Source organism: Lampetra fluviatilis, chromosome 33 (genome assembly GCF_964198595.1).
Source record: "Lampetra fluviatilis chromosome 33, kcLamFluv1.1, whole genome shotgun sequence".
Classification (NCBI taxonomy): Eukaryota; Metazoa; Chordata; class Hyperoartia; order Petromyzontiformes; family Petromyzontidae; genus Lampetra; species Lampetra fluviatilis.
Genome location: NC_136307.1, coordinates 8,205,005 through 8,232,556, shown reverse-complemented (window position 1 = coordinate 8,232,556; position 27,552 = coordinate 8,205,005). Strand labels below are relative to the sequence as shown.

General features: G+C 47.2%; 1 protein-coding gene across 3 annotated transcripts in view; it reads right to left on the bottom strand.

The window, feature by feature from the left end:
• The window catches only part of LOC144944024 (uncharacterized), a 62,398-nt gene that overhangs the window by 9,954 nt on the left and 24,892 nt on the right, over nt 1-27,552 (bottom strand). For 2 of the 3 annotated variants that reach the window (XM_078872029.1, XM_078872030.1), the window contains 12 exons: nt 27,272-27,457; nt 26,571-26,675; nt 25,225-25,356; nt 23,937-24,074; nt 18,985-19,083; nt 13,774-13,911; nt 12,468-13,382; nt 11,579-11,761; nt 11,021-11,158; nt 8,620-8,796; nt 7,524-8,343; nt 3,876-3,988 (listed from right to left, as the gene is read on the bottom strand). In XM_078872029.1, the coding sequence (XP_078728155.1) occupies nt 3,876-3,988; nt 7,524-8,343; nt 8,620-8,796; nt 11,021-11,158; nt 11,579-11,761; nt 12,468-13,382; nt 13,774-13,911; nt 18,985-19,083; nt 23,937-24,074; nt 25,225-25,356; nt 26,571-26,675; nt 27,272-27,457 (3,144 nt within the window). Of the gene's footprint in view, nt 1-3,875; nt 3,989-7,523; nt 8,344-8,619; nt 8,797-11,020; nt 11,159-11,578; nt 11,762-12,467; nt 13,383-13,773; nt 13,912-18,984; nt 19,084-23,936; nt 24,075-25,224; nt 25,357-26,570; nt 26,676-27,271; nt 27,458-27,552 lie in introns of those variants that run through there. The other variant, XM_078872031.1, reaches the window with a different exon arrangement.

The following is a 27,552-nucleotide window of genomic DNA, read 5'->3' as shown; positions in this document are numbered from 1 at the left end:
TCAACATACGCACACATACGCATTTCATCGCTCCTGGAGGGAGAAAGCATTTATTGTGTCGCTAACAGGCAACGCGAGCCCCGGACAGCGCGCAAAGTTCGCAGAGGGATTGGGAAGGGCTCAATGGGCTAGTGGCATAAACCGTAGTTGGGTGTTAGAGCGGCATACAATGGTAATGCCACACGCTCTTGGCAGTGTCTCTAACTGTAGCCAAGTGTGCGCGACTCAGACGCACCATTGTGCCAAACACAACTTGTTGTCTTCTTGTCTGGCACAGGAGCTCCACCGTCACAGACGTTGTAGACCAGCCGTGGTGGCGGCGCTCGGCATAAGCAAACTAAATCTCGGGGCCGAGGGAGCCCCTAGCCGCTGCTCAAGGGGCCAGTAATATTAAATAAAAGATACAAAATTAAGAACTGTTGTAGACTCCAGTAAGTCAGTGGCTTGGAACCCTCAATCACCGCTCTGTGTTTGAGCTCAGCAATCATGGACAGCACTGGCCAAAAAAACAACAAGACCAAAGCTCTGTCTTGATTCTCAGCACAAATGCTGATAACGCTTTGCCATAGAATTCTGTGGCGATCCCACACCCTGAATTACAGGAGATTTTATAAAATTTCGATCTGCATTTCACAAAAATTAAACTTCATGAAATTACTTAAAACCCATGGATTCATGAAAAAAAAACGGTACGTGCAATATCAGCTCAAATTCATATCCTAAAAAACCCATGCAAATTAAAAGTATCCTCTCCACAGAGATTGTCAGTTTAACACAGGCTTTCACGATCAATATCCATAATAGTGGGTTTTGTTGTTGGGTTAAAGCGCATAAATATATAAATGTGTCATTAAACGCGCAACTACCCAACACAGCCAATTCGTAAGGTTTGTCAGGTCAACAAAACGTGACAATTAGTTACTACTTCAGCACACCGGCTTGTTGGAGTACTACGCTTCGACGATAACTACAACCAGCCTCATCAGGTGACAGCCAGGGTTGTGGAGAAATCCTCCTGTGTCCGTCTTAAATGAAGAGGGGTAAATGTGATGTCGTCAATGTCAGCCAATAAGATTAATCAAAGCGAATGAATGTCTCTCATCTATACCTAACCGAAAAAAACAACTTTATTATGAACATTTATACCCTGTGTGCATTTCTCTTAGTCTCATACTCTCTCGATGTGTGCTCTGGGTCCTTTCTCAAAGACGTCAGGCAATCGTTGCCTTCCATCAAGCTCTGTCCATGAGATATTACTCAATAATGTTGGAATTAGATTAACCTAGTTGCATTCAGTTGTCCAAATTGCTTCGTGTACTTATTTCGTTGTCTTCCCACTCATCTACATTCCCCTAATCTCACTACCTCTATACATCTCTCATCTCGAAGCTGTTCTGTTATCTCATTGGGATTTTATACTGGTAGGAACCTCTTGGTTACACCAGCCCACAGGGGATTATTGTGTCTGTCCGTCGTGCAGGCAGGGGCTGGGTGGGGAGGGTGGGGAGTGGCTGGGTAGAGAGGGGCTGGGTGGGGAGGGTGGGGCTGGTCACCCCGTGGTGCCCTTATAAAACTCAACGTTTAACCTACTCACGCCGGCTTGTGCCCGACTTCACAGTCGGGCATATTTGCGGAATACACCACGCCGCCTTTGACCCTGGCCATTGACCGAGCAACCCAACGTTCCTACCAGCTCCCTCAGCAGGAATGTTAAATTGAAAGCCCCACTCCCCCCAAATATAATGTCTATCTTGGAACCCCAAGGGGCGACCACACCACTATTTTGTGCAGTCGCAGCAGTCACTAGCTCTTGGTGTAAAATTGCAGTCAGTGGCGTTACGCGAGTTGGGTATTTCACCCATTCCACCCTGTCGTTATTAAAAGAAAAATCACGTAAATTACCCGTGGGAGTGCGAACAACAACATGGTGGTCCTCGAATTGTTACTTTTATTTGAAAGATGTTAACTGCAAGTCGTTAAGAATGATTAATATTTTTTAATAGGGCAGTGTTTTTTTTCGAGCGCAGCAACACAGACAGAGCCTTGTTTTGCTTGTGAGAACACAATACTCATTAATTATCAACATTTTCTCACGGGCTTTACACAAGACTGGTCAACACAAAGTTCCTCACCAAAAGGAAGATACTTTTTCGTCCGAGTCTCAAAGCTCAATTCATGCAGCTCGCAGATCAGGTTCAGAAAGCACAAGGCACAAATCTGCGCTTGAACACTGCAAACACGAACTTTACTCGAAGATGGCCATTTCCACTGCATACATCGTGCCCAATAATTTGTCAGTTTCCACACACCGCTGCGGGTAATCACCAAAGCGGAGCATCCGCTGTTTTGCGGATATTAAAGATCCCACAACATTGCTGCATTTACAAAAGTGTGGCAGTCGTGAATATCAATGAAGTGTCCTGTCACTAAACGATGCAGCCGAATAATGTGAGTGTGTACGTGTTACCAAGTTAATTATTTTTTCCCGTCACTTGATGAGAACAATGTGGCTTGAGAATCCAATTGCACAAGGGGATTTTGTTATGAAACGCTATCAATATGCAGTGGCATATTGCATGGAAAAAAACCCAACCTGAACAAATCTGTATTAAAGAAATGAAGGATGGGGTTTACATCCACGGCCAATTATTTTAATATCACGGGAGGGGGTGGGAAAAAAATAAAAAAATAAATGAATCTGTGGTCTTCGGTGTGTAATACCATTGAAAGCGCTGGTTGCACATGATATGGGCAACACAAGTGTGCAGCTACCATAGAGGTGAATTAATTACCAAACCGTGTCCTGGCACTCTGTAAGCGATAGGGTTAACAGGAATACAAATGAGGTGGAGAGTGGCGGCCAAAAATGGACGAAGTCAATTCCGACTGTCCTTGCTGACGGAGGTCTCGTGCTTCAGACATTGGTTCAAAATCCAAAGGCGCAGCCCCTGCAATTACCGGCTTGCGCCTCTGCTGGCGGTAGGGTCTCCCCACTCTAGGGAGCTCTAGAGAGTGTGCCCGCCCCCAAAAAAGGTACTTGTGTAGTGACTGTGGTTGTCACTATATGGTGCCGGGGCTTACAAAGCCACGGCGGATGTGTTGTCATTATGGGCAGCCCGGGTTACGGGGTGTAGTACCAGCCCTAGTGGGGCTTGGGTGAGTGCTGGTTAGCGCGGAGGCACCGCGAGCAGTGTGCGGTGCGGGCTCCCGGTGAGAGAGCGAGAAGGAGCGTCAGCCAGCCAGGGTTACGTTGGGGCACGATATGCTGGTTGACCTGCTGACACGTGACCGGATGATATTGGAGGGGGGCTACCAGTGGACGGAGGCCACGGGGTGGTCACGTGGTCCAAAAGAGCTCTCGGGAACCTTCGAGAAAGAGCTCGAGAGACCTGGAAGGTGGGCGGGGCGAAGGGCGGAGCCAGCCCCAGCCCGGGGGCATATAACGAGGGCCCCGTGAGGAGCTCGGGGTTCTTCGTGTGCTGGTGTTATGAAGATCTAAGTCGGGAAGAAGCCTCTAGCCACGCGGTCCGGGACCCAGCTTGTGGTCCGGACCGGGATAGTGAACCGTGTCTAGTTCTGCCGTAGCATGGTTAGATGGGCATTCGAGACCTGAGTGTAGATCGTGTTGTGTTGCGTGCTGTTGTATAATAAATAGTGTTGCTCCCAAGATAATGTCTGCGACTCAGTTGGACTCACTTAACTGCAGTGCACCCATTTATTCTGCCGAGCAGGCAGAGGTGGGGATTAATTTTAGAAAAGTGCCGCAAGATCGAATCGAACCGGCGACCTTCTGGTCCCGCAGCGTCCAGTGCACCGACTGTCGCATCGTGGCACGTGACCGCAGTCCGCGTTGTAGGAGGCGCGATGATACAAACCTGGGAGATGTGGGTGGACTCCTTCTTCCGCAGGAACAGGTGGTTTTCGTGACTGGGTGCCTCTGCGCCGTCCATCCAGACACCGACGTCACCGACGTCTCCAACGGCACTTTCTGAAAATGCAACGGCGACGGTAGCCATCAGCGCCAGCTGTGACCGCCAGGCCAAAAGTGGGCTAGCCACTTGGAACGATTGTCTTCCAAGACGTGCGGCCAGCATGGACGATTAGCTGGAAATACCCTCTATTAAAACGGGCTATACGGCTCCCGACATTGGAGGTCCTTCTGCTAAACAGTGACACAGGCAAGCAATTGCAGGACTGCACATTTACCTGTACCATACAACCTAGAGGTTGTAACGGGTGTCCAGTGCTAGTTTTGTTCATGAAATTAGTGACGCAAAGTGTTTTTTTACGTATATATTTTATTTCGGCCAACGGTGACTATATTTTAGTTTGGTTATACATTAAAGCGTATCGGGATGACGGCCACGCATTAAAACCCGCTCACGGGAGAGGGCGGCCATTCCGTGTGTGGCACATTAGGAATGGATCACTCTTTTAATTATGTCCTTGTGCAGCAAGGGAGTAAAGTGTGGTTCTGTGAAAGTCCTGATGTGCTGTGCAGTGCATCAATGCATGTGTGTACAGCAGCATGTGATGACCGAGTTGGGCCTGTAGGTGGCTGGCAGGGTTAATGAATAACTGCACGTGTAAACTAGCCACATGGTTAATGGCGACTCAGAAGAATTGCTGCGTGTAACACGTGCTGTTGCATTTTACAGGTAAAGGACCCAAAGGTTGTTTTTGATCGTTATATAAATGTTCTAAAACTTGTTCTAGACTTTAAGCTTGGCTTTGAATTGTTCGTTTGTGATATATGCAATTAGAGGTGTTTTAGCACTGTGCATTGTAAAGGGATGATGTACTGTAATTAGTTACTGTCATTGTAATTCTCTAACTCTAATACTGTTTAGTCTATAACCATGCCCATGTACCCAGAGTATGCCTACTTGCAATGCTATTGAGAATAGAACACATGTAAAGTAGTAAGCTGTACAATGGTGATATACAGTACGTATACTGTACACATACAGTACATATAATGGGTGTAAGATACCGATATAAGTGGATGGTATAGATAGACATACAGCTTAGGATTAAAGTAATATTCGAATAGTGATGTGCAAATGTGATTGTCAAAGACAAAGATGGTTTATCAGTAGTAGAATTGGGTTTAAGAGAAAGGGTTAATGAATAACCGCACGTGTAAACTAGCCACATGGTTAATGGCGACTCGGAATAATTGCTGCGTGTAACACGTGCTGTTGCATTTTACAGAGTGACGGTGCTGTTTTTCACAAGATTAATATTAACCACAATAAATAAATGTGCTTGCCCTCGATTTGGAGCACCTGCCCACGTCCTTCATTTCGAGTGTGCAACACGTGAGTCACGGAGATTTCCGAATGGATGCTTCACTGGTGTTAGTTGGGGGGTGCCATAATCGTGATGCACTGGATAATATCGGTTTGGAAATCGCTACAGGCTGGTGAACACTAAACGAATATCTATGTTTCTGTGGAGAGACGAATTCATTGATATAAATTTAGTTATTTTTACGAGTAACGATGCAGATGTGCATGTGGAATTTGTGGCTTTTCCATGACTTGAGCCAATTCACCGAGCTGCTGCTTGATGCATGCCATCCTAGTCTGCCATTTCGTTGGCAGCCAAGGTTAAACTTCGACATTTTTTTCATATTGCTAAGAGAAACCTATACTGTATTGCGATTTTATTTCTTTACTTTCCGAAAGCATTCTTGGCTACCCTCCATAAAAAGTAATCGCCATCGCAGCAAACGTCACCATTAATATTGACGACGGTAATGCACAGGCACACCAATGGGGCAGCAGGGTGGCACAGTGATGACGCTTGTGGCCTCAGCATGAATGGGACTGGATTCGGGTGCCTTGCTGGTTGGAGTTTGTATGTTTCTCCCCCAGTTATGCATAGGATTCCTCAAGATTTTTTCCAATTTCCTCCCATAGTCGAAAAAAAATCATCCCCAATGCTTCAACGTTTAACGGTAAAGGATTCAAATCGGGATTACGCACAGCAACTTCGCCCCCGACCACGCAAAACTTGGCAGAACCCCTTCTGAAAAAAGTCTTGAGGCTCGGGCTATCCTGGGCAAGTAAAATAAAAGATTTAAAAAATAACTGTTGTGGACTCCTTTGAGCCAGTGTCCTGGAACCCCTCTTACCACTGCTGTGTGTTTGCACTCCGCAATCACGAACAGCACTGGCCAAAAAACAACAACAAGAGCAAAGCGCTTTCTTGATTCTCAGCACAAATGCTCATAAGCACTTTACCACGTAATTCTGCGGTGATCCCACACCTTGAAGCACAGAAGATTCAATCGAATTTCAATCTGCATTTCAAATAAATTAAACTTAAAAACCATGTAACTGCTCTTCCTTCTAGCTATATCACGGGACTCTGCCAGGGTGTAAATGGCTTTCACGCTGGACTTTTCATCCGGTGGTCGCTGCTTCGATTTGATCTTCCAGCACGACAGTTGAAACGTAGGGAAATCGCATTCATTGGCCACGCCTCCATTCACCGAGCAGTTTAAAAATGGGTACAGCACAGCGAGTGGATCGACAGGTCTCGTGCAGTCGGGTAAAGTAATAAGTTTAACCCGTAAAAACAAAGTTTTTCACTATAAATAATTTATATGCATGGCAGCGAACTTAATATAAAGGATTTTAAAATATATTCGCCAGTGGAGGACGCGGGGATCGATCCCGCGACCTTTGGCATGGGAAGCAAGGGCGCTACCAACTGCGCTACTCCGCCACGGCCTGTGGAGGGGTTACGCTCTGGGCTCTTATACTGTGAATGAGTTCTATTTGATTATATGTAAAATAAAAAATTTTTGCCTAAAAAGTGTACAATTTTGGGAATTTTTTTTCACGAACATTAATTGTCTCGCACAACGAGTCTGTGTGGAAAATGTCAGCTCGATTGGATCACGGGAAGTGGGTTAAAAAACGACCGAAAGATTTGCACGGTCGTAAGCAAGCAAGCTAGCACGCAAGCATGCAAGCGAACTTAATATAAAGGATTTAAAAAGACACTTGCTCCGATGGAATCTGGGCAGCGTAGAAGAATAGGCAAACTGCTCTCAAGAGGGGCCCTTTCTGGAGCTCCCTCTAGTGGGGGCCCTTCAGCCAGCAGTGGCATGAAGGAGAAATTTCAGGGCTGCATCTTTACCTCTTTTTTACCTTTGATCAATAGCCTTCCACTCTGGTTTTGTGTGTAAAGTCCTGACCTACATTTAACTGTTACGAGCTATAATATTGTTTGTTGTACTGTTGGTCAGTATTTTATCCGTATTAAAAAAATATATTATACAGTGCAGCCAATTTCTACGTAACCACCCCCGTCCCCCCACCACTCAAGAAACCATTACTCACATATTACACCTCCAAGTACTGTTTGTTGCTAGCCACTTGGAATACTGGGCATATTGGGCCTTTGGGCCTGTGCTCAGCCACTATGATAACAGAAGCTGCGGCAACAAGACAGTTTCTATCGATGGTGCCGTTTGTGTGCGTTTTTTAGTCTCTTCAATCAATACTTACTGCAAATCCGTTTGCCTTCATTCCTACACGCCTTTCTCTCCGCCTGTCCGCATGCGCCGCTCGCTCTGCTATTCACAGCGTCGCCCTCCTCCGGCGACGGCATTGTCTCGGTGGGCGCGAGTCCCAAAGAGTTTTCTCCCTGCAACTCTCCGCCAGGCATCACTCTCACGTCGTAGCTGTCCCACTCCAGGGAGAGCGACGGGCTCCCTTGACGGGCGTGTGCAGGCCTCAGGGACCAATCGAGGCCGGAGGGCGACTCGCGAGCAAATGACAGCTCGGCGTGAGTTCTCGCAGACACTCCACTCTCCTGGCCGTCCTCGCTCGCGGACGCGGTCCACGTGTCAGACGCGAGCGATTCCCGACTTGATGCCGGCTCGTAATCGCGCCGCCATTCTGCTGAACAGTCGTGCTCTGCAGGTCCCATGTAAAGTAGTTCTCCTCCGGAGGCCTCCTCCGAGGTTTTGCGCGACGCGTCTTCAACGGGGGTGGAGGTGAGACGGCGACACCGGCCCGCGACGTCACCTGTCGGTGTCACCGCTTCGGGGCTACGATGTCCCGGCACCGGCGAGTTCCGAAATCCCAAAGGGCTGAGCGAGGTGTCGCCAATGACGCTGCCGGAAATTACCGCCAGTGGCGATGCAGGTGGCTGATGATGGTGGCTCACGCGGGTCTCATGTGGCCGACAGCTGCGCTCGGGTTTGGGAATTTGAGATTGGCTGCAACCTGGTCCATTGGGCTCGACACTAGTCCTGGGTTTCGTCACATGAGCGGCTCCGGAAGTCTCTGGAGGGCTTCCCTCACCCTCTCCAGAATCTGGTGGCTATCAGAGAATGACAACAAAGAAACAAAAGTCAATTGAGTAGATCTAATTAGCTAATCAAGATGTGCTAAACACCTATTGTTTAGTTTTTGTCTTGATAAAAAAAGTTTCCATTATTCATAATAAAAGTGTAGAATTAATTTCCTCGTCAAAGCATAATGAACCACTGTATTTGTTTAATAAAGACCGCACTGATGTTCCTAATTAAAATCCCTACCATACCTATCGGGGTGGCCCCCTTGTTTACACGGTCACCCCGCTGTCTCCTGGCCATACCATGGAGATGTTGGCAGACCTGCCGAGGTATCGGGTGACGCGGACCGAGGTCTCCGTGAAGTACTTGAGGGCCTCCTCCAGCCTGTGCCCGGCCTGTCCCACCTCCCCGAGTCGCTCGGCCTGCTTCCGCAGGCTGTTGAGAGTCTCCTGCCTCTTCGCCAATTCTTCCTGGAATGCCTGTGGGTGGGGGGGTGCGGGGGTTAAACGCATGTGAAGAGGGAAAGCAATGAATCAAAGGGGGTTTTAAAAGGCAAGTATTAATTTGCCAGGCACAGAAACATTGGGACGTTGAAGAAGAAGAAAACAACTCTCACTTTCCATGAATTACCTTAAGTATTCATTAACATTGAAACTTCTTTTTTGTGCCGTTGTACTTTTTTATATTTAATAGGCAAGTCCCAATTACACTATAATCTCTTTTACAAGGCGAAGCCTAGCCAAGGAGGCAGAAGACCAGCTTGGAATCGTAAAACACAATCCTTACGCAGCGCCGTTAGCCGTTGCATGTGTCGGCAACTCAAAACCGAAATCCCATTATCACACCAATAATCCCCCGTTAACTGACATCGTAAAATCTAGTAAAGTGGATTTCATATAAGCAGTATATTTATATAGCTCTGGCAATAGGAGCAACTGGGACTTATGTTAAAGTGATAAAAATAAAAAGTAAATATAACTGTGAAGGCTTTGGCGGTTGTGCTGTGCAGCTCTCTAGTATATAATTACATAAACATATTTCAGGGTTGCACCGTGTGTTGTTTGGGCTCCCAGCACTTGGGAGTGAAACGTCAGACAACAACACGTGTTTTGCGACCCGAAAAACACCTTACAAATAAATTAATTAGTGTGCCAAATTGTAAGCTCTTTCTACCAAACTGCTTAACCCTTTTGCAATGCTGGGAAGGACGGTTTTAGAAAATGTGAGATTCAGAGAATCGTTTTATTTCAATACATCTCGCTTTGCTTGGACACTGTTGTAAAGGCACCGAGGGCATTTCAACGAATATGAAGAGGAAAACTGAAAGACTCATCGGCTGAAGACTCCCAGAGCTACTTCAAGCAGCGACGCATCCACCGATGAGGATGATGTATCGGCAGGATTGGCACCTGTCCAGGTTTTCCCAGGATAGTCTTTCTTTTAGAGATAGTGGCCATCTTGTGAAATCTGTTAAGTCTTCCCAGGGCATTAAACGTCCTGTTTTGTGTCATGTCAGTTGTGTAACTAATAATAAGACACCACTCAAGACAATGTGTTTACATGCAGTTCTCCCCTCTTCTGTTGTGAGATATTCTTCTTCCCATGATATGCCATGAACATTTGGTTCAAAGTTGGCATGTGGTTTCGAAGCATCGGGAAAACGTTGGTCCAACTTTCCACATTTATTGCAATGTTCCTTTTTGTTTTTATCTCAGAGGTGGCAACCCAGTGCGGATGGTGATCGCTTCTAGAAGGAGGACCCGCATTTATAAGCACACGGCTGAACGACTATGAACGGACCAAAATTCAGCTTAACACGTAGGCCTTCGCGACCAATATTATTCATAATAAAGGTTTTTAGGTTAGAGCATAAAAAATTAATGTTATTAATCCACCACCACATGACACAGCAAATTAGTAAGGTTTGACACGTAAACAAAACGTGCCAATTAGTAACGACTTCAGCACACCGGTGATGGGGAGTAAACCCACAACATCTACAACTGTGGGCTTATTTGGCACGTAACAAACCTTACTAATAGGCTGTCAGGTGGTGGTGGGTTAACGAGACATTTATATTTACACAATCTCACCAAAAAAAACCTTTATTATGAACAAACTCATTCTGCAAACTCTTTGGTTCTTTCGGTAACGTCACGTAGGTGGTAGCACCTGGGTCACTTTACTCCAGTGACCCGGGTGCTGGTGCGGGCTCCACTTTCTGCCCCGCCTCCTTCCCCACCCCCCCTTCTCTCTTCCCCCCTACTGCCAAGGCCTATATAACCTCGTGCCACGGCAGATCTCTCGCCGACCTCAGCAGTTTTTTCTTGCTGTGGTTGTCCCACCTGATGACGATTGCTTGTGTTGCGATCGAAACGTCGTGATCTATTATTTTTCTACCTACGTGAATTTACCGAAAGAACCAAAGAGTATGGATTCCTGCAGTCATGAAAGCTTCAAATCAAGATCATTCTGCAAACTTGTTTTAAAGGCCGCTTTGCATCTCCACTTCAGAATGCCCTCCTACCTCCATCGTTTCTTTTCACTCCCGCACACGTTCTTAAAAAATTTGCTCAAATCCAGACACGTATTTACTCTCGCCGATTACAGCTTCACAAGCGCTATTTGGTACAGGCCCAACTTGACATTTTGGGCCTTCAGTCCCCGTGCTGAGAGACGGTAAAATACACAAACGATCCATACCCTGAGCTGGTCGCTCCGGGCCTGCGCTTCGCACTCGCCAAAGTGCTCGAGGTTTGTGAGCCGCAGATCCGTCTCCGTGAGCCACACCATGAGGTCCTTGCACGCCCCCTCGAACTCCTCCCACTGAGCCACAGAGTGCTACAAAAGTGCACGGAGAGACGAGCGTGTCGCGCAACCATTCAGAATCCCAGCGTGGCGCAAGTTTAGAAACGACTCGCCAAACGCAGCCTCACTGTGTAAACTACATGCATTTCGACTCGTTCATCGCATGCAACGTCCATCAGTTAACCGCGAGGACACAGGGCCACCACACCACCTACAAGCGCCTTGACTCTTTCACTGCGCGACGTCCGTCAGCACGACCCACACACGCAGCATTGCCACATCGTCTACGCGCGTTACAGGCCCGTTCCACCGCATGTGATGTCAGCAGCAGGGTTCGGTTTCTACAGTGGAAAAAAAAAAACCGGGCGTGCCTCCCTCGATCCACGCCAGGCCGCGCCGGCGTGGCTCTGTCGTGACTCTGTCGTGCGGTGGAAAAGGAGGCACCCCGCTCACCCGCAGGGTTTTGATGATCGTTGCCACCACCTTCTTGAGGCCCACCCAGCGGTGGTTGCAGGCCTGCACGCGTGGCCGCTGCATTGCCACGGTGCCCGGGTCGTGGGAGCACAGCAGCTGGCGGTGCCGCACCTTGAGCTCCTCGAGACGCGTCAGCCCCTGCTGCACCTCGTGCTGCACTGCCTGGCACACAGGGAGGGGGCGGCGGTGGTGGAGAGTGGGGGGGTACAGGCAGCGTTAAAGCCAGGAACCAGCGGGAGAAATATGGGTTGGGGGGAGAAGCGGGGTGCGTAACTTTCAGCAGCTTTTTTCTCTCTCTTTTTTAAATTTTAACCAGCCTCCGGTTTATTTTGCGTCAGCTCATTGGACTTGCGGTCCAGAGGTCACCAGTTCCATTCCATCTCCCAGCTTGACATTTTAAGCAATGGGGCACGTTTCTTAAATACCCTCCAGTATTCTGTTCAACCAGCAGCTTTAAAATGGGTGTCCCCAGGTCACATGTAGTGGGGGGTACAGTGTGAGCAACATTCTAGGATGCCTGGCCAGCGTGGAAGAGCAGGCCAAATACCCTCCGCAGCAGCTCTCCCGAGTGGAGACCATTCTTCCAGCAGTGACACGAGCATGCGATTGCAGGGCTGCTCACCTTAACCCTTTTTTACCTTCACAAATAGCCAGCCTTATTTGCCAGGGATACATTTTTCACGTAAAAGTTGTTTTTTTTTTTAAATCGCTCCTAGGCTGGGCGTAGGCACGTAGTTAGGATCCACAGCCAATAGCGAGAGGCACCCTGGATGTGGCGTGCCGGGTGCGTAAATATTTCCCTGGGGGAGTGCCAACTGCGACGGGGGTGAAGCGATTCCCAGGGTCACGGCTGCGTGGCGATAGTTACCACGAACACGTTGAGCTCGTCGCGGCATTGGGGAAACTCGAGCCTCCTCACGGAGTCGCGAGCGGAGACTCGGTGCTCGAGTCGGGCGAGCCAGCCCTCGAAGTTCTCGCACATCCTCGCCAGGGCCAAGGGGCCCGGGGACGATTCCTCTGCCTCGGCGGTCCACTTGTTCTCAGCGGCGGCGGCGGCAGCGGCAGCAGCGGGAGCCCCGTGGGGCTCCAAGTCTTTGGCGTCTTTGGTTTCGACAGCCCCGGCGTCATCCCGCAGCCCAGCATCGCCACCATTCGGTTCGCCGTCCAGAATGTCGGACGGCTCGGGCATCTCCGCCCGCCTTCGCGTGCCAGTGCCGGTGCCCTTCGATGCTGCTCGCTGTTCCACAGAGGTCGGTTCGTCGGCGCCGCTGTCGGCAAACGTCCCCTTGAATTCTTGCGCCGGCTCCAAGTCCGAGTTGGCCTCGCACACGTCGGCCAGAGCCTTCGGAGGTGGCCGCGCGTCAAATTGCGTGGGCCCATCCCTGGCACCCGATGGGGATGGCGCCATCCTAGTTGGCGAATTATCACGAATCGCTTGCTTAACACAACGGGAGATTAAGCCTCCGCCGTTTGCCAATTCGGGCAGGACCCCCGCGTTGTCAGCCTCCACCATTAGAGCAGTCAGCGGGCTGGATGCAGCCACTTCTGCCGCAGCTGTAAAATTAAAAGGTAGAGTTTCTGAGTTGGCGAAGTCCTCTTCTGATCGTTGATTTTCCTTCGGTATTGGTGGCGGAGCTGCAAGAGGGGGAGGAGACGGCACGTCCGCTGTCGCTTGGCTCGCGTCGATCAACTGGGGGTCCACTTCTCCTCCGCGTTCTTGCACGATCCGCTCGACCGCAGACAGGAGGGCCTCTGGTGTGAAAGTCTGGAAAAATGCAATGTCCTGCAAGACAAGATGCCAAAAATGTATTGGCTCGCCCATGAGTGCTTGACGGTTGTGAGTGCTGTCGTATTAGCTTGCCCGGACTCTCTACCAAATAAATGGCCACACTACTCTCTGAATAGATTACATCTCAGTCTACTTCTAAAACTGACACACTGCTGCCAAAGTAGTTTGGAATCTTGATTGCATTAAATTGTATTTCCCCCCCCGTGGTGGAATACACGTCAATGATGGTCAGGAAGTAAATGCGGAAAAGTTGGACTCACCCACGATGTGAGGCTCAAGAACTGTACCTGACCCTGTTCATTATTATTATTTTATTTATTTTCAAATCATATATATTTGAGACAGTGAGTGAACGGAGTGCTCCTGACGGCATGAGCTGTCATACCCGATCAAGTGATGCATCGTCTGCGTTTATCGATGGAGAGCCGCAGCCAGCGGGAGGGACCATCCCACAGTCGCCATTCTCCCACTCCTCCTCCGCTTCCACCAGTGGTGGCAGGATAAGGGGAGGCCCAGATTTCCTCTGTAACAAAACGCAGGATGGATGTGTGCACGTCGTACGTGCATGTGACCTGTGCCCAATCTCTCATCTGCACATGCTCATTCCACCGTAATATCAGGCAGTTCAGGAAATTATCACGCGGGTCCAAAATGCAAAATCTATCTCAAAATTTTCATTGCACAATTTCCAAGCCAGTAACCACATATGAATGATTGTGATTAACGTTCGATAGAGAGTCCTCCTTTACCGCCGGGGATTCTAAGTGACTTGCATTGCATCTTGTTTCAAACAGTGGCAGCTGTCCCCTCAGCACTTGGCCTGCTATCGGGCATCAGTCTGCCAGTAGGAAGTGATGACTGCTGCTGTTTGTAATACCAATGGAGTCATTTTTAGCATTTGGATCATGGCACAGACACACAATGGCCTACTCCTTTAAAACGATGTCGGGGTATCTTTAAGGCCCACTGAGAAGCAGACCGCACATATTTTCTGGTTAATATACCCACAGTTATAGATAGGACAGGCCTGCCGGATTTTAACTGGGGTACCATGGTGGTGAGTTACTAACTACCTCACCTGGTATGCAGGAGGCTGTGGGTTCCATCCAGACCATGAAGCCTGTACATTTGGAGTTTGCATGTTCTCCCTGTGGTTGTGGGTTTTTCTCCGGATCCTCCGGTTTTTCCCTCCACATTTAGAATCAACATGCGTTTATAATTTTTGGCTGCTAGAAATTTCCACGCGATAAGCCGCTTTATTCAGCTATCATTTGTGGCCAGGTTGTTTTTGAAAAGAGCTGTCTAAGCTCAGTGGGCCTCACTTGGTAAAATAAACAAGAGTTTATCTTAGAATGCAAACCTTGCAACAAGAGGCAGATGAGCTACCAATGAGCCAAGTCACCTCCTCGACCTATCAACAACTTACCAACAACATTCTACGTGTCCCGAGCAGAAGTAGCATCAAGCAAGTCAATAGGGCAGCAATATGTTCAGTGTTGATGTAACTGGAGGTAATGGTTCTAACCCCCATGCGTTTGTTGTACGTTGCAATTTTATTTTAAGAAACATTAGCGAGGAAGGGCGGAATGTGGTGACCCTGTTTAATGCATTACAACATCTGGGGAAGAAACAAAGACCCAGGGAAAGTTGTGTGAATTTCTATTTTGGTGTTTTTTACATGCCAATTATATTTTAATTATGCTATTGGTGTCATAACGTGAGATAAAGAATTCAAGTGGAACTCGAGCAGACTTCATGTATCACCCTGTATATACGAGAACGCCCCATAGAAGGTGATATACCTACTATAATCACCCAGGAATGTCCTGAACACTCGTGATGTCACTCAACGTCGACCAGCCCCCCTCATTAATATTCATTAGCAGGTGCCGTCCTGAAAATGGACACCCCCTCACCCCTCCTCATTAATAATCATGAACGGTTGATGTCACTCCATATTGGGTACCCCCCCCCCACGCGTCATAACGATGACGTCACTCCACAAGCAGAAAGGAGGAGCGGAAACTTAAATTTGTTTAGGTACAATTTCGTGCACTTTGCCATTATACCTACTATAATCACCCAGGAATGTCCTTAAAGCTCGCGACGTCACTCCACATCTACCAGCCGCCCTCATTAATTATTCATGAGCAGGTGACGTCCTCCAAATGGACAAACCCCCCCCCCCCCCATTATTATTACCTACTAAGCCAAGAATGTCTGTGTGCAACGCTCGTGACATCACTCCACGTTGCCCAGCCCCCTCATTAATAATCATGAACAGGTGACGTCCTCCAAACACCCCCCCCCCCTCATTCATAATAATTAGTGGCTGACGTCACTCCACATGTGGGGCCGAGGCGCCTCCTCCCCCCTCACTACAAAGGCAGAACCCTCGCGTCACGCGATCTCCTTAACGCTATTGAGACATAGAAGTAAAAAGGAGGTCATGATGAACAAGGGATTATAACCTTAAAATGAAATAGGTCTGTGTCACCGTGCCCTCACAAATTGCACACACGCATTAATGCAATGAATACCACGTCGTGGTCTGCTTTTCGCTTGCAAGTTTCAGATTTACTGCAATGCACCCGTCCTTCGACGGGCAAAAGGCGAGTATTATATAACGCCTTCTGAAATATCTCCAAAGTGACCTTTCAACCACCGAAATCGGAGCTGCACTTTTCCATACTCCTGGAGATATAGAACATGTATTTTGTTATTGCATGGCAATCAAATGAAAAGGTTTAGTTCGCAAAATTATTCCTTTTGGCAATTTCAGTGATTTTTGTTACGTGATTCTTTTTGTTGTGTGCTGCCATTCCTAACCGGGCTGAAACTATAAACTCAGCTCGTATAGAAGGACCAAATTTAATCATGGGTGGGATTTAGCAGCGCTGGCTCATTGCTTGGATACTTTGTTCAAATCCGGGTTTTTACCCAATTGTGAAATAAATTGGAAATTTCAAGTGCAGCAGCAAGTTGATGGCTTCAGCCCAAGCAGCAAATACTGCACAAAATATCTCATCAAATACGCCTTTTGTTTATCACATGGAGATTGACAGGGTCGATCAGAGGTCACACAGGGTTGAGATGGTACGCTGAGACCCGATCCTAGGTTTGACTTCAGGGCAGCCACCTTTGATTAAACTGGATTCTCAAGTGTATTTTGTATTTTTGGTTGATGGTCTGAGTCCAGTCACCAATGACTATGAAAAACACATGTATGTTGAACTTCTTTCGCACCGTACGTAACCAACCATGCTAATCATAGGTGCGGACGGTGGGGGGGGGACAAACTAAACACAAAAAGCACTTCTAAAGAAACTAGTTTTTAATCTGGATGATGTAAAGTGCATAGCTATAGTGACTTCCTAATATCGGAAGGAAGAGTGTTCCAGACGGCCGCAGAAGCGCATCTGAAAGCGTGAGATGCGGTGACCGTCTTTGTTCGATGGCTAGCCAAAAGCCGCTGCGAGGATGACCGGAGTTTGCGTGATGGTTTATGCCCCTTGACGACATCACAGTAAATCTAGGTCTGCACTTAATTTGGCTAAATTCCAGCTTCGAGAATGAAAACATTGCCGTGAATGTCACGTGAAGAACCTTACTTCTCTGTACCAGACCAGGTGGGAATATGCTGCTCCCTACTGTGTTGAACATAAGTCACTTAAAGGGATCTCAGGTAGATCTCCAATTTATCTCCGACACAGACTGTTGCACTGCAGTTGTGGGCGTTTCAAATTAATTCTTCATCTCGTGACATAACACCGATACGTCAAATCTTCGTAAAATTGTGGAAAAACAACCGTTCGCTTTTCATTCCATTTGGCTAAACCTCAGCTCGGAAAATCGAATATTTCACAAGACAAATTATAATTATAAAGCAGTTTGTGTGTTGGGAAGTGTACCCCCCCCACCCCATGTGCAAGCATCATAATAATAATAATAAACACTTTAAGGGCGTTTCACAATAATTCCTGTGAAAATCTCAAATCTCTGACTGCCAATCGAAGACAAATGGGAATACCCGTGCTCTCGTGTGATGTTTCTGAACAGAAACTTTGTCTTGTAATGTGACTCTGCAAAAGTGCCCCAGGAATAAAACTGGGAGAAGACGCCAAAACATATTTATGTGTGCGAGAAGCAAAACAAATTTTAACAAAAAAACCCTAAAGCCCTTCTCTCTTCAAGTCACACAATTACTGCTGGGGAGGTCAGGTGAGCACACATGGGACACAGGAGTTCACCACTGTTCTTGCTGATGCTGCTGCTGTGACCTCTGGGCCGGGGCAGACATGGTGGCAAGAGGTTAACTATCTGGTTTTAATGGGATGCCGTAGGTTCGATCCCGATCCTGACGCCTGTATATTTGGAGTTTGCGTGTCTCTCCACATTTAAAATCAATACGTGTTGAAAGTATTCGGCTGCTATAAATTTCCACACAAGCCACTTCGTTCAACTATCATTTGTGCCCAGGTCGCTTCTGAAAAAAAGAGCTATATAGCCTTACCTGCTAAAATTAAATTAGTTTTATCTACGTGATCAAAATTCGTCCCCCGGGAGCAGCTGAGCCGATGCCAGGTGTGTAGAGAGCGAGCGTGGGCCCACACACACGGCACACACACAAATAGCGCGCGCACACACGGCACACACAAATAGCGCGCGCGCACACACACACACGGCACCCACAGGGCCGCTCGTCATCGGCGCATAGCTTGTGTTACGGCCGATCATTGAGAGCGGCCACAGTACATATGGTGTGTGGTGTTGGGTCCTTAAAAATGTACAGAACTGCATGTGCCGAAGATATAATTGGAATCAGCAAAAGTTGATTTGCGCCGATTTGTTCCCCTTTTTATGGCTTTGCAGAAATCCGCAGGGGCCAGCTGATTAAGGGCCATTTGGCACAAGAGAGGGATTTCCAGCCAGCAGCTGTCTTAATGAGAGGTACAGAAAGGGGTCATGATGTGAAGGCCGGCAATGTTATTTTTTAAAATTATAATGTGACTCAGCTGTGCTTTGTTGCCCATTAAAGTGCACAACAATGTCTGATTGAGCGAGCACTTCACTAAATGATCCGGCCCCTATCCCAGGCGATGCCTTGCAAGTTTTCTGATTAGCTCTCCGACGTATTTTCAGGGGGTTGTTGCACGGCATGTTGTTCGACACGATGTCCGAGGTTTCACCGTACGTGTGTCAATTCAGTTCCTGAAGCTCCCAGCAAGTGGAGTAAAAAATAAACTTTGGACATCGTGCCATACGACACGCGGCAAGACCCTGAAAACACGTCGGCGAGCTCTGCAGCGCGACCTTTAAAACCTAAATCTTTTCGTTGCGCAAGTAAAAAAGAATTACCCATGTCATATTGAACGCAACATTACACAAGGTCTATTTGGCTGGCATTGTTCAACATACTACAGACCTCCAAATATGCAGGGTCAACCTCATTTTGTTAACACTCTACAATGTATTGTTCGCTTGCCTCTATGAATGCCAAGCCCACAGACGTTCGTAAAGTATGCTTCCTCTTCAGACTCGCCGTGGGAGTGTGTAAAGGCACCAAATAACCAAGACGGTCTGGCTAGGCATTCACCATTGTGGCAGGGTGCCGGGATCGTCTCCTGACCAGGTCGCCCTTGGCCGTCAATCCAGCGATGCTCTCCCAGTAGCCTCGTATTCGCCTCGCCAGTGCCTGCATCAATCCGAGACAGACACACATGCAGAAGCATGGGTACAGCGTGGTTTTGTGCGAGAGGGAATCTGGATGTTGCAACCACCAAGTAGGTAAACTATATATTAAAAAAAAAACTAAATCATTTTTGTATTTTAACAGGTAAGGCCCACGGAACAATTAGTTCTTTTTGAGAAGCGACCTGGCCACAAATGACAGCTCAACGAAGTGACTTATCACGTGGAAATTGATAGCAGCCAAATACTCTAAACGCACGTTTCTAAATAAGGAGGGATAAACTGGAGGACCCGGAGACAAATCCACGCGACCACAGGGAGTACGTGCAGTAGCGTGACGGTGTGGGGGCCGTGGTGATAGGCAGAGGGCTTACGGCCAGGTCAGCAATCCTTTGACGAGTTAAACAGCATGTCAAAGTAACCATGACGACCTCTGTATGCCGACCCAACCACGGCTGGGTCTTCAACCACCACCCTCATTTTCCGCTCCGCAGCCTTGCCAATTAACGTGGAGTGGTGGCACAGCAGTTAGCGACTACGCTCCGGTGACCGATTCGATTAGAGTGATACCTCAAACGGTTCATAGGCTCTCCATTCACCAAACCGCAGTTAACAGGATGGTGAAGTATGGTTAAACAACCCCTATGATCAACATTGTGTGGGAAGGTCTTCGTTCAGCAGTAGATGGCCAAAGGGTTGATTTATATTTGTAAATGTTAATTTATTTAATGGTATTGATGTCAAAAAGATGCTGTCGAGATATATTATTATTATTTCACAACACAAATTGTTGCTGTGTCCAATTTGAAATGAACATTGAAATTATTGAATTAATTGCAATAAATCCTTCAGAGGCAAATAAATCAGAGCCGCCAACTGCGATGAGCACCATCCCATTGCTTGTTAGAGCGGGAAGGCACTTTGGCTCGACTCGAACGCGGAGTTTAATTGCCATGATCACAATGCAGCGTTCCAAACAACTAAATAAATAATATTGTGTGAAGCAACGCAAATCCACGGCACGGAGTTGACAGACCTCTGTGATAAAAGTCAGGAGTAATTTCTGGAGCCACCTCCGACGTAAAGTGAGCTCTTCATTTTTTTCTCAGCGTGTATTCAATACGAAAATAGCTATACCTGTTATTGGCGTAACGATCCCGACTAATTGGGTTTATTTGGCGTCATTTGACTATCCTTACACTTCCTTCGCAGTCCCTCATTACAAAAAACTGCACTCAATATTTGTGTAAATGAACGGCACGTGCGAGAATAATTGCGTGATTGTGAGCTTCAAGTAAAATGCACGCGATAAGATCCAACATCTTATTATGGCTTCGTTCTGAAGCAGTGGCACGAGTGGATAGCATGTTGCAACTATGAAACCGCCGATCTGAGTTGTATTCTATCCACAACTAACATCAGGTGGAATGATATCTTCAACAATTCACATTGACTAGCATAGGGTTGCCACCCGTCCTGCTTTCCCAAGGATCGTCCTCTTGAAGAGGCAGCTGCTGTCCTGGGAAATCGGTCAGTCTTCCCAGGACATTAAAAGTCCAGGTTTTTTTTGTCAATTGTGCATTAATACAAATACATCACTCTAGATGATGGCACTGCGAGATTACTCTTCTTTCCCACGACGTGTCCCGGTTTTTACATAACACAAAGGCGGCACCTCTAGGTGTGCAAAGCACCAGTTGTAATTCCACTCTCCACTGCCAGCTGCGGCCAGGAATTGAGCTCAGGCCCCCAACTTAAGTGAGGGTTGAAACCTGTCCAGCATTTGTCTGCCGAAACAAAATGCAGCTGGAAAACATTAAAACATATCACGCTCATGTCCAGAGGCAAATGGAAGACTTAATTTACTTCAATGTGCCTACAAGTGTTTGTTAAATCGTATTAATTGTTTTAAATTAAATGCTGGCATTCGCTCAAAGATTAACAAAGACCATAGGGATAAAAAAATTCCAATAAAAATCGTGGGTGGATGGGTGAGAGGGGTAGCTATTTTTGTGGTCGTTACCAATCCAAAGGTGGTACACCTTTACTTCCAAAGGAGATTTCATTTAATGATCATTGTCAAATATGACAAAAAACGCGGAACCACACCGCACAAGACGATTCCTCCGATGTTGTTAAAACATCTGCGGAGTTGCAAAAAAAAAGAGGTTGCGCAATGCATCGGTGGGAAACTCCCCCCACCTCCCTCTGCTTCTCCATTTTAAAAATCGCTTTGCTCAGTCCCACGAGATCTCCTCCATCTGTCAACACACAGTCCGCACGATTTGCAAAAGGGGAAAATAATGTTTGAGGATTCCTTTGTGCACTGCTCAAGCAATGTCAACACTTAAGCGATGTCGACGGGCCTCCGGGGTGTCATTTTATTACGACTGCGTTACATCATTATACCGCTGTGTGCTGTAAGTAAACGATATGCACTGTACACGTGCGGAGCTTTTTGTTGGATGAGGGTCACTGTGTATGCCGTGTGGGTCACCCAGGGGGGTTATTTGCACATACTTCACCAGGCTGGTTAGTCCGAGTCTGTGAACGCTAGGAGCAAAGATATGGGAGAGCAGTACATTACAACAATGGGTTTTGTTGCATTTCCCTCTGCTGCTCAGCACATAGCAGTGTGGTTGGAGCCTATAACAACCTGCCATGCATGGTGGCTGTCCGTCTCGAAAACTGCTTAGCTTGCGAGATCTAACGAGATTCCTGGTGAACATCGGCGCACTTTGCAATAACACTTCTGCGACCTGCCACGTAGCACCCTCGAACGAGGAGAGATCAACATGACAAATGGAGGGCTCGAAACAGCAAAAAAATAAAACACAACGCAGGATTGTCAATCGACCAGCCGTAACATTACCTTTAAATTTCGATTTAAAGCTTTCGTGCCTACAGGGATTCATATTCTTGGTTCTTTCGGTAAAGTCACGTAGAAGGGAAAAACAATAAAATAATAAAAATAAAACAATACAATTCTCACACTTTTTTCAAATTTTCTTGCTGTGGTTTTCACACCTGATGATGATTGCTTGTGTTGCAATCGAAACGTCGTGAGAATTGCATAGTTTTATTTTTTATTATTGTATTGTTTTTCCCTTCTACGTGACTTTACCGAAAGAACCAAGAATATGTAACATGACCTGTTTTAAATCTTGACTTAAAGCTTTCGTGACTGCAGGAATTCATATTCTTTGGGTAGATAGGCGATAGGTTCAAATGAATAAAAATAAATATTAAATAAACAAATAACCGACGACGTTTCGATCACAACACAAGCGATTGTCATCAGGAGGAAAAAAGAAGGGGAAAGCTGCCGACTGCAGACTGTTTTAAAGGTTTAAAATGTGTGTAGTCCAAGGGTTATAAACGAAGTGGGTGGGGCTAGTTATGTTAATGTGAGAGATTAGCATGTTAATGGGAGATCGCAAAGCCGCCGCTGCGTTGAGGTCGGCGTCTGTAGGTGGCCACGTTGGCGCGAGAAATGCAACCTGTTAATGTGAAATGGGAGAGCCGAAGCAACGGGGGAAAAAAAAAAACTAACATCGGAAGGTGGCAGGATGGGAACATCACAGCCAGTGATGACTTAAACTGGTTGATGATGTCTTTCCAATGATCGCCGAGTTTGTACCCATCCTCTCGGTTGAAATTGTGTCTATATGTGGATGACTTCATGAACGAATCTTTGTTGATAGCCGGTGGGCTCACATTAACAACAGAATATGACTCGTTTTATTTTACCATCGGCCGTCTCGCCAAACAAGCAAATCGTTAACGGTCAAAAGCGCCAAGGCATCTGCGACAATCACTCGAGGCCCTTTACTGCAAACGCCACAGCAGGAAGGGAGGCAAGAGGTGGGGTGGTGGGGGGGGGAGTAACGGATGCGTTTCTTTCAGCGATTTTTTTTCTCCCCACTTTATTTTTTTTAACAGCCTCCAGTTTCTTAACGGCTGCCACATTCCTGCCATGCCTACGCGAAATAATAAAGCGTGCTGTTTGTACATAAATAACCACCCCCCCCCACTTCCACCACAAATAATGACAGAACTATTTATATTTTACGTGTCCACGCAAGTTTGCAAATCGGCAGCCGCGCATCGTAGCGCTAACTCGGGAAATTTAAATTAAGCCCGTCCGTCAGCTAAAACAACGCGACAATGAATATTCCAGTGACGCAGCCAATTTTAGCTGCAGGCTGAGAGGTCTAGACAGAAATTTTGGAAGTGCGGCTGGCAAAAACTTAGAAGGCCGGTCTCATCGCAAACAGTGGTGGATGCTACCAGATCTAAACGAGAACTCTAGGCTGGCGGAAACCGCGCATGGTAGGTGGGTTTGAGGGGGCTCAGCAGGAAGAGGAATCTGCGCAGGAAGTGAGGAGGGCAACGTGTGTGGGTGGCAGCAATGACTGGGGCACCGCTAGAAAAATTATTAGTGCACACGAGTAATGTTGAACAGCGGTCTTCTTCTTTCGTATGGATTAATAGTAGCAGATTAAAAGATATAATTTTACATTTGTTATCCACTCAATTGTCTGTCCATTCCTCCTTCAAAGGAGTGAAGACAGCAGCAGAGTGTTTACTATGCGGGTCGTTTGGGATTCGTCGCCGCACACTCGCAGGCCGCCGAATCTTTGATGCTCCATTCGTGCATCGGGTGGCCGCATCGGCAATGCCTGGTCCCGATTCGGACGATGGTCGACCATTGTGCACTGTCTGCTTCACCACAGTGGGCCTCAAAGATAACCCCTGACATAATTCTAAAGGAGTAGGCCATTGCGTGCGTGTCCCTGTCAACTTTTTTTGGCCAAATGCTAAAACGGTTGAGCAACGGTGAACCACGGGCTTTACCAGTTTGCGTACGCCTACGCGCGGAGCGTCGCCGTGTTTGGAAGCACCGAGGATCCACAACTCCTCCTCGGCCTGGGCGGCGAGCGTCTGAAGCCGGCGCGTTTCACCTGCACGCCACTCAGCCTTGGCCAGCGCAGCCTGAAAAATTTAAAACGAAAAGACGCTGGCCTCAAGGGGAAAGGGGGGGGGTACATTTTTCTTGCGGTGGTGGGGAGGGTGGAAATGGGACAGCCAGGGGATAAAATGTGCCGTACACACTTATGGAAACTAAGATAAGCCTGTAAATAATCTATTATTATTTCAACATAACTTTTTATTATTTTTGTTACGCAAAACCATCTCTCCCCCACTCTGCTTGCCAACCTTTAATTCGTTACAAAGCATTATCGTCGGCATGCACGGATAAGTTCATGCGATTAAATGTATATCTTTATTTTTAGTTTCAGCACTTGCTTGGTTAAGCCATAGTTTTGAAAGAAGCTATTAAAAGGCTATCTACTGCGATGCCTGGAAAATATTATGTCCGTTTGTCCGTCCATTTGATTGTGGAAACTTGTTCTTTCTTAAAAACAAAACTCCCTAAAACCAATCACCGCAAAACTTACCACCCCGCTTACCAACAACCAGTGCCCATATCTGGATAGTTTTGTGGGGCAAGATTACAATTGAAGCACTTAACGATTTACTTAATGAAAGTCAAGTATAATATTGCACTGCGTGTTAGGGCGATGAGCACGTGTGTGTTAGAACAAGCAAGCTTGGGTATACACTAGCGTGCCGAATGTATGCGTCGATTTGCGCGCTGGCGTTTTATTTAAGGCACACATTTCCTACCGCGATCGAATTGCTTTCAAAATCGAGGCTTCGACAAGCGTAGTGTACAGTCAGCAATGACCGCACGCAACATAAATACAAATTTTGTTATGCATATTTAGCAAAAATTCCAGCTCTGAAGAATAAAATATAGGTGTTACTGCAATGTTACGAGCATTACTCTCATATGCGGAGTGGGTGCGGAAGTGCTGCCCTCTACTTGTAGGACCAGAGGTCACCTTGAGGGTATCTCAGAGGTAGCTCTGTGATACCCGATTCTGTGGACCCATTCTCTAACACGAGGTTGCACTGCTCTGCGAGATACTTTAATGGATTCTCTTTTCATGACATTTTGAAGAGCACATCGGGATAAAATTAGGAAAATAACGATTATTTTTAATGTTAGGCTCTGTTACAATGACCTGGGGGTTGCCAGCTTGCATTTTTTATTTCCCTCTCGGTTTGATCAACACACCTGCAGTGCAGCGCATTGCTGCTCGTTCACATCTTGCAGATGTACGATCGCTTCTCGGAGAACGGAACATGTGCCAGCCCTCGAGAGCTGAGCCACTTGTTCTGCCAAAGTGCCGAGCTTGTCCAAGAGCCGCTGGAGAGTGGGGTGGTGGGGATAGGTGGAGGAAGGAGAGACGGGCATGAGTGTGGGGGGGTCATCGGCAGAGTTAATCTATTACAGAGATGGGAATACACGAACGTAAGTTCATTGGGTGAATAATAGTGCTTTGTTCTCGTTTGGCAAAATTTACAGAAGACTTTGCAAACAATAACGAACAAGATTAATAAACGTGGGGTAACCCTTCGAACTGGGTTGTTATTTTTACGGGCAAAAAATATAAACTGGGGGGTGGAATATAATTTACATGCACATCGTTGTGCAACTGTGAATGGCTGCGATCCCAAAGACTCTAAATATTTGGGGGGAAACATGTGGCCAAGGCTAGCTTGTACAGATCCAGCCCTGGCGGGTTCATTAGGGTGCAATGCATCCCACCTGCATTCACTCAGCACGACACGTTGTTACCAAACATCTCTCGACACATTCGTCAATAAGCACGTTGTTACGTTGGCACGGAAGGATGCTCAAGACACGTTTTTCACACACCAGGCGCGCAATTGGAGCCACGAATAATAGCACACTTATGAAATGCAAGTTTGAGGTCACCACAAGTCAGTATTGCGCAACAAATACTTTTGGTTGAAGTTACGGGACGTTGAAAACGACAACGTTGGTTATAACGTTAGTTATCGTCTTAGGCAAGCTTGACCCGATTTTCTATCAAACCAAGGTTGAGATGCAGTACGTGTTAAACTTAACGATATATATATACACACACACCTATATACAGCATTGATTGTACAAGAGGAGAAATGTACAGAAGTGAGCTGTCACCTGACTGCGAATAAAGGGTTGCTCTGTTTCAGAGTTCATGTGCTTGTCTGGCCACACCCGAAATCCCAGAATGCGAAGCAACTGCTTGCTTGTAAGTGTTCAAAATACATTGACAATCTCGCCGATAACTGAACTAAACATAACTTCTATAATAATTGAAATTTATAAAAAAAATCATCTAATATGTTTTATAAACTCAACTTTTTTTATTTTACCGGGTAAGACCCAGGCAATAATGTCAGGGCCAAAACAACCACACAAAAGATAATAATCATAACTGAGAAGTGTCTCCTGCTCATAGCGTGACTTCGCCTACCGATTGTGAACTGAAGCAAGCACGGTGATCAATTGTTTCGAATAAAAAAACCCCACAAAACTGGGAAATTGAACAAACAGAACGCGGGCGGCTGTACCCTTCGGAGGGCGAGCTGTGGAGCTTGTCCACAGGCGTTCAGTGCTGGGGAGGAGAGCTGCGACTCCAGCAGCTGGAATTCCGTTTCCATTGCCGCCAACTCATCCTGCGCGACACAAAGAAGGGCCCGGTCGGCACGTGAGCCTTACCCACGCATCCGCAGCTTCAATCAACATCTCTTTTGGTCAATCCGCGGACTGATTGGACGAGGGAATTTGCCATGCCCCGTCGATCAAGGGGGTTTTGTTTTGGCCGTGGGCCTGGCGGTGGCGCGTTCGCCGCTGTGCTAAGTTCTACAGGCCACCTTGGTTAATACTGCTGGTGTATTAAAGTTTAAAAAATTTAAATAAAAAACGCGCCGTCCGTTCATGGAGGATGTTAAAGATGGTCCCCATCTTATTTCACTCGAAAAGAGGAGGCCCATTTGTGTGCTGGCATCATGTTGCAAATTTGATTAAATTAGAACTAAATTACCCACAGGTTACTCAACTTGAATTACACAGTAACATCACCCACCACCCCCCACAACTGCCACTGGCAGATTTTTTTCGTCCGTGAAACACGAAACCTTCACGATAGTCCTGCGCTGTAAGAACGGCACGAATAGCAAATGTACCAATGTATTATCATCGAACTCCATTATTATTTTTATTATTATTGGTGAACCGTGGCAGTGATGTGATGGTGTGCAGTGGCGCTCACCTTGCTGGGCCCGCACAAGCGACGCAGACGAGCCTGCAGCGTGCCGTGCTGCGTCGTGGTGCGCTGGTCCAGCTCGGAGACCTGCTGCACTAGGCGCTCCACGGAGCATGCCTCGGAGAGGACGTCCACGCACTCCACCATGGCCTCCAGGCCGGCCAGCACCTCGCGCGACTGCTCCAGCAGGGCCTGAGAAGGAGAAGGCCGGCAAGTCGAGCGACCCGCACCGCCAACGCCGCCATCAACAACACTGCTCCTTGCCCACTTCCCATCCGTTTGAGGTG